This window comes from Tupaia chinensis, unplaced genomic scaffold (assembly GCF_000334495.1).
Source record: "Tupaia chinensis unplaced genomic scaffold, TupChi_1.0 Scaffold139757_1, whole genome shotgun sequence".
NCBI lineage: Eukaryota > Metazoa > Chordata > Mammalia > Scandentia > Tupaiidae > Tupaia > Tupaia belangeri.
In genome coordinates, this window is record NW_006199637.1 from 499,198 (window position 1) to 511,569 (window position 12,372).

At 38.8% G+C, this 12,372-nt stretch overlaps 1 protein-coding gene across 1 annotated transcript in view; it reads right to left on the reverse strand.

The window, feature by feature from the left end:
- Positions 1-2,019: 2,019 nt before the first annotated feature.
- Positions 2,020-12,372, reverse strand: part of WDR43 (WD repeat domain 43) — a 62,254-nt gene continuing 51,901 nt past the window's right edge. Inside the window, exons 14-18 of the mRNA XM_006162123.3 lie at positions 11,099-11,162; positions 7,831-7,944; positions 7,029-7,098; positions 3,189-3,238; positions 2,020-3,086 (exon numbers count right to left, since the gene is read on the reverse strand). Coding sequence (XP_006162185.1) covers positions 2,907-3,086; positions 3,189-3,238; positions 7,029-7,098; positions 7,831-7,944; positions 11,099-11,162 — 478 coding nt within the window. The 3' untranslated portion in view covers positions 2,020-2,906. The remainder of the gene's footprint in view (positions 3,087-3,188; positions 3,239-7,028; positions 7,099-7,830; positions 7,945-11,098; positions 11,163-12,372) is intronic.

Below are 12,372 nucleotides of genomic sequence, written 5' to 3' on the forward strand. Positions count from 1 at the left end.
GTCATTTTCTGCTGTTTGCAATAATTTTTAATAAGCAACTGAACACTTCCTTGCACACAGTAGGCAATCAATGTTTGGTAAATGAATCAATGTAGAAATGTTGGGAATTGGATCATCCTTCGATACATCAATGCGCCCAAATGGTCCCATCACCAAGACCCAATTTCTGACCCTCAAACATGCATCTGCACTAAGGCTTCAAACCCCAAAGTGAAAGCCCTGATAGCTACTTACACCGTAACACACTCACATATCCCTCTAAACCCACAGAACTCACTTTTACAAGTCCATCTCAAATACCACCACCTACCTGGGATTCCTAACAAAACAATCAAGCCAGAATCTAAACATAAGAAAACAATGAGATAAATCCAGAGCGCAGGACATTCAACAACACAGCTTAAGCTATGTGGACTCTACGGCAGCCAAATAAGATACCTGCGCCATGACTTGATCACGACTGGAAGGATTAACATCTTTCAAAATTAAGTTTCAGAAAGAAACACACAAAAACAACTTTACTGTATGGATTAGGAGAAAATTAAGACAGTAAAATATCCTAACACCAGAAAATTCCTTTTGTGACAGACCTAAGTTAAATCTGGATTTTTCTAAATAAAAAAAAAAAAAAAATTAAGAAATTACTACCTACTTGTTGTCATTTACTATTTTAAAAAAGTCTTTTGTTAGAGGGCACAAGGGTTCACTAGAGAGAAAGAGACAGAGTGAGAGCAAGAAATCACCTCCAGGGAGGATGGCCATGCTAAAATCTCTTCTCCTCCATCCCCCTCTCAGGACTTTGGGCACACACGGGCACACACCAGCACATTTTTCAAGCCACTGGGTCTGGGACTCAAACAGAGCAGGCAACAAAGTGGGATCCAGAGCCTTAACCACCACACCACTGCTAGTCCATCATTTACTTCTTTAAACAGTCAGATATAAGGAAAATCTGATCATGAACCAGGTGGTGTTGGCTGCCATGACAGGATGGAATCTAGCAGCATATGCCACCTCATTACTGTCACTACAATCCTGAGTCATGGTATGACCCACATGGTACCCAGCCAAGTGGGACTACATAAACAATCAGCTACAACTAGGTTCTTTCACTTTGTTACAAACTTGAGATTGCTTGGGGCCAAAAGGTGGTGTGGTTAGGGGTACTAGACTCCCACATGGCTGCCAACCACAGTTCAGGTCCCAGACCTCGTGGCTTCCTTTCTCACTTTCCCTCCCCCTCACTCTATCCCTCTGGTCAACTTAAAATAAATGAATAAATAAATAATAAAGTTAAATAAAATACTTATTTAAAAAAAAAGTTGAGGTTACCAATAAGCCTTGAAAGCAATTACCTTCCAAGGCTAGAGAAATAAAGTTGCTTTTTAAAAACCTTCACACACAACCCCAAACAGGTGGCTATAACCCTGTACATATACCACAAGACAAGCACTGGGTAAAGATGAATATTTATTCACTTTACAAAGAGAATGGTATTAAATTGCCATAAACAGCTCCATTTATAGACAAATATAACTGTACATTACACACCAGTAGCTGGTTCAAGCTAGCTTTCCCGAAATGTGTATACGGCTCCAGCCTTATTTGCTGGGCATAGAAATATGTTCCGCCACTGATGTTAAAAAGTCCCTCAGAGATAATGGTTTTGTTTTACATATTCACAGGTGGGAAAAAAATAAATCCATCTGCCCAGCCCTCCCTTATAGGTGAGCTTCAATCTGCATGTCCCCTAGTAAGCACTAAGCAAACACGAGGTCATTCTTTAAAAAAAAAATAAAAAAAGAAATGTACTGATAATTTGAAAAGGCTTTTGTAGCGCACCAAAATACTTATTTATACATATATAAAAAATCTTGAGTCAGACTTTTTATCTTAAAGGTAAACATTTTACCCTAACACTGCCAAGAGTGGGTGATGAAAAGAAGGAAAACATTAAATTACTGAATTATAAAAATATTTTCTTTGGAAAAAAATTCCAACAAGGTTATCATTAATATCTAAAACCAAAGAGAAAAAAATAAACAATTGTTCTTTGATCCATTAGTAATTTAAATAAAAATGAAAACCTCCTCAAAAGCAGCGCAGTTTAACTGGATTTTTTAAAAAGTCGCAAGTAATGAGCATGTCTAAAATCTATATACTGATGAGTCTTTACAGGCAATCTGCAGTAAGGAAAAAAAAACCTTTAATATGGCTAAGTTTTGTTTTTCCATTAGCATAATTTTGTTTTGTTTAGTCTTAAAAAAATATTTCACATGACAGCTTTAAAAATAAGTAGTTATCTTTGGGAAACACGCCCAAATCTGAGCTGACTCCTGCCAGATTACCACAGGTAACAGACAAGTCAGGGATACCAGTGTCTGTTGGTTTGTTTCTTTAATCACAATCATTTTTCATTATCCCTTCATGTTTTATGAAATTGTCAAATTAAATATATACCAAATTAAAAAATGATTCCCTAGTGTCACCTTGCTTCTGGATTTGATGAAAGATACCAACCTGAGACAGAGCTGATCCCTTCACGGTAGTCCAGTTCTTGATCCAGACGGAAAGGTTGTTATCCTCACGTCAATTCTTGATATAACCAATCATACTGGGATATATTATAAAAATATACCATATATTGGACACTCATGTCAATACATTGCAGAAAATTTATCTATTTACTGTGTAAAGTTTATTAACATTTGAAGGAAACACTCTTATTTACACAGTTAAGTTTGGGGTGCTCAGGACAGCAGGTGGTGTGGGAACCATCGCTGTAAAATTTGGAAACGCATAGTGGTCCTTGGCATCCTGGCACAGTCAACCCTCCCCAGGAGAACTCTGCAGCCCTGGGCAACGTGAGCCAGAGTTTACACAGTTCAATCGGCTTGCTTTTGTCTTCATTCTTCTTCACTTTCATTTTCAGGATCTAAATCAGAATCTCCATTTAACTCTTTTTCACTTGCTACATCTCTGTCCTCACCATTTTCTTCGGTATCTTCATCTTCCTCTTCATTCTCTTCATCAATATCCTCTTCTTTTTCACTGTCTTTCTCTTCCTCATCTTCATCCCAATTATCCTGGTAGAAATATTAAGCAAGGAAAGCATTCATGAAAGACTCGTTCTAATAGAGAATGAGGATATAACGGTAGACATATGTACCAGGAATCAAATCACTCACATCTGAATCCTTATCTTCTATTTCATCATCAGACTCCTCTTCAGAAGATTCTGGTAAGTGAGAGGAACAAAAACAAAATAACCAGCCTTAATTGTGTGAACAAAGCAGAGTGTACACCCCTAAAAATTAAACAGAACCAGATTTCTCAATTTACTTTTAGAAATATTCCTTACATTCAGCTATCATCCGAGATATATTATTTTAACACTCTTATCTGCATAATAGCACATTTACTATACTAACCCTTCAAGACCTCACTGAGCCAGACTAAGTACCAGAGCCTTACAAAATCCCGTAAAACACTAAGCCATTTCTGGGCTACAAAATAGCCTCAGTTGAAGAAAAACTATATACAAATGCTGGCTTTTAGGGCCAGCAGATGACGACATGGTGCGTAAAACACTGGATTCCCACATGGCCAACTGCAGTTCAAGTCCTGGACTGGATGATTTAAAAATCACAACAAATAAATGTTTAACACACACACACATAAAGATCTCAACAGGATACAGCAATGGAGGAGACAGAATTATGGCATGGGCATGCCCAATTGAGTGAGTGCTTTCTCCCTCTTTCTCTATTGAGTACATGGGCCTTCTAGCAATTTTAACACAAACATATTTCCACCACAGTGTGAGTTCCCAATTCTCTAAATCCTTGCCCACAGCTGACCATTTTCAGAGTCTTTTAAATTTATCAATTTATCACCATATAAATTATCATCGAGACCAGCAGATGGCATACTGGTTTTATCAGTGGACTCCCACATAGTTGACTGTGGTTTGAGTCTAAGACCTGGCAGTTTAAAACTCACACTGGGCAAGTGTGCATGCATGCCCAAAATCCCGAGAAGAGAATGAAGAAGGGATTGTGGCCTGGTCTTCTCCCCAAGGGGGTAATTTCTCACTGTCTTTCTGTCTCTCTCTGTCTCTCCAGCAAGCGCATGTGCCCTATAACAAAACTCTCTCTCAAAAAAAAAAAAATAAAAATAAAAAAAATACCTACTCACTGAGGTTTTAATTTGCATTTCTCAAAAGTAGTTATATTTTTATAATCTGTCCTGTTTTCTCCTCCAGAAAATCCTCTATATATCTTATGTTCATTTTACAGTGATTTTCCTCTAATAACACTTTCCTTTAATATATTGAGGTACAGAAAGGAAATAGTATGTGTGATACACACAGGTAGGATGTCTCGTTCTGTAGGAATTAAGTTTTTCTAGTGGTTTACTCATGAGGCGTATCTTTTCTATACTGATATAAAGCATGAGACAATGCTAACCTGCCAACACTCTACAAAAATACAGGTTTTTCAACGGTAACTATGCCAATCTATGGGCCTGTCTCTTGCACTTTCACTCTGTACATCTTTAATATCTGATAGGGTATGTTTATCCAGCTTGAATATCTAAATCACAGACATTCTATGTCCTTGAATATCTAAATCACAGACATTCTATGTCCTTTGGTCTCCCAAAGAAACAAAATATTACATTTATAGAGTAATTTTAAGATGACTAGCAACTTTACAACATAGAAAATTCTCTTTCTAGGCTTACCTTTAAATTTATTCAAGTATGTTTTTATGCCCTTCGATTATGTTTTTATAATTTCTCTATAATGCTTGGTTTCATTTTTTAGATATATCCCAGATATTCGTAGTTTTGGTTAGTGCTGTGAATGAGATCTCTTTTTCCTAATACACATTCTGATTAGTTATTACTGATCTATAACAATTTTTCTCATCCCCTTTTGTCAATCTTGGTATTGAGGGAACTAATGTGCTTGCTACCTATTCATGATTGTGCATTCTGTTGTGTTTTTTATGTAGAGAAAGACAATATTTACAAATGCTAATGTTTAGAATTCGTATCTTTCATATAGTACAGGATATCAAGAAAAACAGCACATTCTTCTTATTCCTGACCTTAATGGAAATGTCTTCATAGCTTTCTCACTACCTTTAATGTTTTGTGTAGATTTTTTTAAGTTAAGGAAACGGTCTTAAATTCCTTTGTTGCTTAGAAGATTTGAGAAGAATACTGAATATTACTGAACTCTTTTTCTCTATCAAGATAGCACAGTGTTTCTGGGACCAGCAGTTGGCATAATGGCTATGTCGCTAAACTCCCAGGTAGCCAACTGCAATTCGAGTCCCAGACCCAGCGGCTTGAACTCATGGCGGGCACATGTGCGTGCGTGCCCAAGATCCCGAGAGGAGAATGGAGGAGAAGGGATTGTGGCGTGGCCATCCCCCCTGGGAGGTGATTTCTCACTTTCTGGCTCTCTGTCTCTATGTCCTTCTGGCAAGCACACACGCCCTATAGCAAAAACCTCTCCAAAAAGAAAAAAAAAAATGGTAACATAGTGTTTCTAGGTTTTTGTGTTGACCATATTAGTAGATGTCTTAATACTAAATCACTTAACGACCTTTAACTCCACTTGGTAATGACATAGTATTTGCTTAAACACTCCTCTAATTGATTTGTCACTCAGGATATTTGAGAACAGTCTAAAATGTTCTTCATTTGAAGCCTTGGTCTGGTTTTGTTAATGAGGTTATACCTGACTCGCAGCAAGTCTAAATTGTTTACATATGACAAAAATTATCTGCTCCCTAAAGGCTTGATAGAATCTCCTTAAAAAGTCTAGACCTAGAATCTTATGAACATTTTGATTAAGTCAACTTTAGAGCTATTTGCTTTTTCAAGTTTTCTAATTCTTTTTATTTTTAAATTAATTCTGGTCACTCAAGTTTCCTAAGTCATCGTCTCTATCAGCTAGGTAGTCAGATGTATGGCATAAAGGTTGCTCATAGCGTTCTTCTGTTTCATCCTTTTCTCTATCTAATGTCCTTTTCTGTCACTGTATTACACTTGTGCCTTCTCTTTTATTTGAGCACAGGTTTTTGCCTATTAGTTTTATGTCGCTAAACTCCCAGGTAGCCAACTGCAATTCGAGTCCCAGACCCAGCGGCTTGAACTCATGGCGGGCACATGTGCGTGCGTGCCCAAGATCCCGAGAGGAGAATGGAGGAGAAGGGATTGTGGCGTGGCCATCCCCCCTGGGAGGTGATTTCTCACTTTCTGGCTCTCTGTCTCTATGTCCTTCTGGCAAGCACACACGCCCTATAGCAAAAACCTCTCCAAAAAGAAAAAAAAAAATGGTAACATAGTGTTTCTAGGTTTTTGTGTTGACCATATTAGTAGATGTCTTAATACTAAATCACTTAACGACCTTTAACTCCACTTGGTAATGACATAGTATTTGCTTAAACACTCCTCTAATTGATTTGTCACTCAGGATATTTGAGAACAGTCTAAAATGTTCTTCATTTGAAGCCTTGGTCTGGTTTTGTTAATGAGGTTATACCTGACTCGCAGCAAGTCTAAATTGTTTACATATGACAAAAATTATCTGCTCCCTAAAGGCTTGATAGAATCTCCTTAAAAAGTCTAGACCTAGAATCTTATGAACATTTTGATTAAGTCAACTTTAGAGCTATTTGCTTTTTCAAGTTTTCTAATTCTTTTTATTTTTAAATTAATTCTGGTCACTCAAGTTTCCTAAGTCATCGTCTCTATCAGCTAGGTAGTCAGATGTATGGCATAAAGGTTGCTCATAGCGTTCTTCTGTTTCATCCTTTTCTCTATCTAATGTCCTTTTCTGTCACTGTATTACACTTGTGCCTTCTCTTTTATTTGAGCACAGGTTTTTGCCTATTAGTTTGCCAAAGTAAGATCGTACATCGATGTTTTTACAAAGTAAAGAAACAGAACTGAGCCACTGCGACACGCTAAACATTCCCATTACCGACTCTCCCATACCCCCCAGCTTTTACCTTCTTCATATACTAGCTTTGCCTTCTGTCCAGGGGAAGTCATTCCCTTTGTTTTCTCTGATGCCGTAACCTGAAAGACGATAAAGTATCGTAAAAAAAAGTAGAGAATTAGCACATTCAAACTCTCACAACTACCCCACTCCCAACCTTTCCCACCATGGGTGAATTCACCTGCCCCCCACCACAGTGAATGACCTAATACGATATAGACCAAACACAGGGCAAAAATAATCTTTGGATACAAGAAGGAAAAAATTATTCTGTAAAAGCTGAAACCTCTGAGATGGTCAGACTATCGTTCTGTGCCAGAATTTTAACTGTATACATGCCTTTGATCACGGTAATGAGATCACAATGATGAGAAAAAGTTTGAGTAAAAGTTGAAACAGGCTAGCTAAGCATTCTTAACATCAGGTGACATTCCCAATTTAAAGACAGCATCCCTGGGCCAGCCTGTAGCATGGTGGTTAAGGAAACTGGATCCCACACATCCAACTGCATGATTTGAGTCAGATGGGGGTGCCTTGAAAAACATGCCAGGCACGTGTGCCCAAAATCCCAGGAGGAGAATGAATTGCATGTGGCCATCCCCACTGGGGAATGATCTCTCTCTCCTTCTCTCTCTCTGGCAAACACACGGACCCTATGGCAAAACTAAAAAAAAAAAAAGGGACTCCATCCTGATTTACCAACTTCTTACTGAAAAAAGGGAGCTCTCAAATGTTCAGGCAAATGCTCCTTATCCCTCTCCATATTCCTATCGCATCAAACGTTTTAGCTCCAAACAGTTTTATTTACTCACCTGTGTGATTAGAAGAATAAGCTTTCCGTGAAGATGTGAGAGTTTCTGAAAAGTTTTGACTCTGCTTTCCATCAGCTGGTAGAGCGTCCCAAGCTGGGGCACCAGGTCAGGCAACTAGGGAACAGCAGTCATTTGACACTATTACCCGACAGAGGACAGGCATACAGACCATGCTCACTGTGCCTGGTGCTCACAGTGCACCACTAGTGTCTGCTCTCAAGTGCTTCCCGTGGCAGTGGCTGCTTGCCACACAGCTGCAATACTGCACATCCACACAGAAAGCCCTCAGTGTCCACACAAGAAAAGCAAACTTTTAAAAAAAACAATGAAATGAGGTCAGAAGGAAAAACTTCAAGGTAAGACTAGATGCAGAGGGGGACTTCTTCGTATTGATCAAATTATTTCATGTACGTCAATTAGAAAAAAAAAAAAAAAAAAAAAACACTTAAGTAAAAAATCACCTCTACAACACATCTCTGGGCTAAAGGTTCCCTCTGGTGATAGCGCATTATCTACCCTCCCTACTAGACCCCAGCAAGCTCGAGAAAGATTTCCCCAGTCCCAGAGATCAACAGGATAGTGACAGAGTACCAGCTGAATTCACGACACTCTTAACATGCTCCTTGTTATGAGTCCTCTGAACTATGCTTAAGAAATGGAAGAGGGAAATTCTTTTGTCATCTACCACTACAGAAAAAGGGATCCCATTCTTTACCTTTTTTTTTTTTTTAAAGTTTTTTGTCATAGGGCCCATGCCCTTACCAGATAGGGAACAAGAGGGGGGGTTAAAAAGGAATCCCCAGTCCCCAGGGAACAGGCGTATCGCAATGCCTTCACCATTTTCCTCTTAGAATTTTGGGCACCCATGCACACATACCGAGTATGGTTTTCATGCCTCTGTGTCCAGGACTCAAACCATGGTCATGTGGGTTCCAGTGCCTTAAACACTGCTTTAAATACCACATCACCTACTGGTCCCCTCTTTATCCTCTAATTAGCCCTTACTTGCTCCATTTCTGACTTTAAGAGATAATATTTCATTCAAATGTTAATAAACTTGAGTAAAACAAGGTTTAATGTGACTGCATTTCAATTTAGTATCATCTTTTTTATGTCTCCATTAAAACTGTGAGCTACAAAAAGATAGTGATCAGAGTGTTCTGTACGTTAATTACCGAATCCTTATGCCTAGACTAGCGCTGGGCTTAAAGAAAGCACTTAAAGACATCTACTAAGCAAAGCAGAAAGGAAGGTGGGCCAGCAAGTAGCAAGGTGGGCCAGGCAGCTAGATTCCCACATGGCCAACTGGGCAGTTCAAATCCTAGACCTGGCGGCTGGGAAAACACACCAGTTGCCATGTGTGTAAATGCCCAAAATCCTTAAAGGAAAATGAAGACGGGAATGTGGCATGGCCATCCCACCTGGGTCGTGCTTTCTCACTTTCTCTCTCTGTTCCTGGTGAGTGCACACAACCTACCGCAAATTAAGAGGGGGGAAAAAAGGAAGGAAAGAAAGAGGGAAGAAAAAGCATTGCTTTCTGAAAAGAACTGTTGTGGGATAGAGGGCCCTCCTAACACTTTACCTCTTTGGTCTGTTTTACATGATCCTGAATGTTATACCAACTACCAATCCAGTAGGTACACCTCAGTTCTTCCAAGAGACATTTTACTACAATAAGGCCTCATGGGCCTCTTCTCATTTTTAAGTGACTGAGGTCACAAAATTAGCTCCACCGTGTTAATCAGCCAGGGTCCCAGGACCTGACATCTGCTGTGATCATCCCATGCTAATCACCACATCAACTGATGTGCCCCCAATCACCACTCAAGTTTCCTGCAGGTTGGAGAACCCAACAACCATTCTCACTGCTGTCTGACTCTTCTCCATTCTAATGTCTTGGCAGAGCTCTTCCCAACACTCAAAGTACAAACTGCTGACCTCAAAGCAGGTTATCAAAGAATTTTCCCTATTTCAAACCACTGAAGGCATAAGAAGCCTGACACAGAGAACAAGATAGGCTGCAACATATAAAATCGTTTATTCCTGATGCACTGAGATTCTCTGCTCATCTCTTCCATTCGTACAGATAATCAAGAGTGGACAGCAGTCTAAGGAAAATGTCAAGTATTAAATATTTATGTTATTTTCATCATAAACTACTTCTTATTCTCTTAAGGATCATTAACATTCATAAAAACTTTTAAAACCTGGTAAGCTTTTTAAGTGGGAGGTTAAGAATACAGACACTAGAAAGACAACCTTGCTGGTTCAAGTGTATAAACATCTGAAGGCTAACGGGTCAATATGTAACTTTTCTTTCTGTATTTTCTAAAGCTCTCTCTAAAATACAGTCAGCTCTTTACAGCCAAGGACTCCAACCAACCTCAGAGTGATTTTCCTTCTACACCTGCAGATATGGAGAAGTGACTGAAAAACTTGTGCATCCACACATTTTACTATCTGCAGGGCATCCTGGAACAAATCAATCCCTTGAGGATACCAAGGAACAGCTATTACTTTTATCAATAAAGTCCAGGTAGGGAGACTAGACAGTGGCGCAATGGTAAAAAACACAAAGCTGACACGCATGTGAAGGTTCTGGGTTCATGTCCAGAGATCTCTAGTACATATGCATGCCTAAGATCCAGGCAGGGCTGGCTAAAGCTGGAAACAGACTGCAGCAACCTGTAAGGGGTTTGTTTCTATCTGTCTGTCTGTCCCCCTCCTTCTCTGTCTCATGAAAGAGTAAAGAAATAAAATCTGGGGAGAAAAGTCCACTTTATAAAAGGCTATGATGGTGACATTATAAAAGGTCTCATGTCAGGAACCAGCAGTTAGCATAATGGCTATGTCGCTGGATTCCCACGTAGTCGACTGCGGTTCACATCCCGGACCCAGTGGCTTAGAACTCACGCCGGGTGCGTGTGTGTGCCAAGATCCCGAGAGGAGAATGGAGGAGAAGGGATTGCGGTGTGACCATCCCCCCTGGGGGATAATTTCTCGCTTTCTGTCTCTATGTCTCTGTCTGTCTGGCAAGCGCACACACCCTATAGCGAAAACCTCTCAAAAAATAAATAAATAAATAAATAAACTAAATAAAAATAAACAAAAGGTCTCATGTCATTGAATCTCAGGGAAAACAAAATCTCTAAAGGAAGCATCTCATGGATGAAGGTCAGACATCTTTCATCCATCCTTATCAAAGTTTATAACCTTATCAAAGCCAAACTACTTGTAGTCACACTTAGTAACTAGCAGAAAGACTTACTGTGGATAGGTATGATGCATGGACCGTTAACACACATTTCAGCCACTGAACCATTAAAACAGCACTGAAGAGAGAAAAAAGTATAAGTAAACCAATGTTCACAGATTCAAAATTAAATACAACTGTATCATAAAATAAGAAAAACTAAGACAGGTGAGTAAAGAACTATAAATTATGTTCTGTGAAGATGAGGATAATAAATCAATCACTGTGAATTTTAGTCTTTATGTGCTTTTACCAATTCTATCTGAGATCTGTGTTGTATACTAATAGGGTGGTGGGGGGTTGGCTGGAAAACAGCCTTCTTCCCTCTAAAACAATTCAAAAATAAAATCTATGCTTTATTTTATCATTTATTGAAAATGGAACAGTAACTTTCCCCCAGACTGAGCACAACTGGTTTTGCATTTTATGTTCAGGGTACTTGAACTCATTATCTATTCACTGTAAAGTGCCAGCTGTCTACTACACCAACATTAAAAGGCAAATTGGACACCCAAAAAAATATGTAAACCAGTCATGATAAATGAATTCTTTTGTGGTCTTCTTTTTCTAAGCTCAGAAGGCTATTGGAACCTATCAGGGGAAAAAAAAAAACACATACACAGAAAAGAAAAACTGTAAATATTGTAAACAGATGGTATTGACACTTCCTATTTAAACGCTTAATCAAATTATCAAGAAAAAAGGCAATAAAATGTTATCTGTTAGCTAAAATAGTTCTTTACAATGTCTTAAACAGCTGCAAACAGAGGTTAGGTAAGTTCTATATATGGCAATCTTACATAACATAATTAAAAACTAAATCATTAAACAAGATTAATTTATTAATGACCTGATAATAAAGCTGAAATGCCTAAAAGGGAGTCTTTTAAAAGAAAGGAAAACTATAATAAAAACCCAGGAATAAGGATCATTCAAATTAAAACAAGAGTGAAGGGGTTAACATGTAACACGTAAAGGAGGTTTTTTTAAGAGAGATTTTTGCTACAGTGCAGGTGCAATCACAGGACAGACAGAAAGAGACAGAAACAGGAAGCTAGAAATCATGCCCTGGGGAAGATGGTCTTGCTGCAATCCCTTCTCCTCTATTCTCCTCTCAGAATTCTGGGCACACGTGCCCAGTGTAAGATTTAAGCTGCAGGGTCCGGGACGCGAACTACAGTTGACTACTTGGGAGTCCAGCAACGTAATGATTATGTCATCTACTGGTCCCACTTAAGAGTTTTATTGGTTAGAACTTGGTGCTATCTAATGCTTATACTATATTGCTC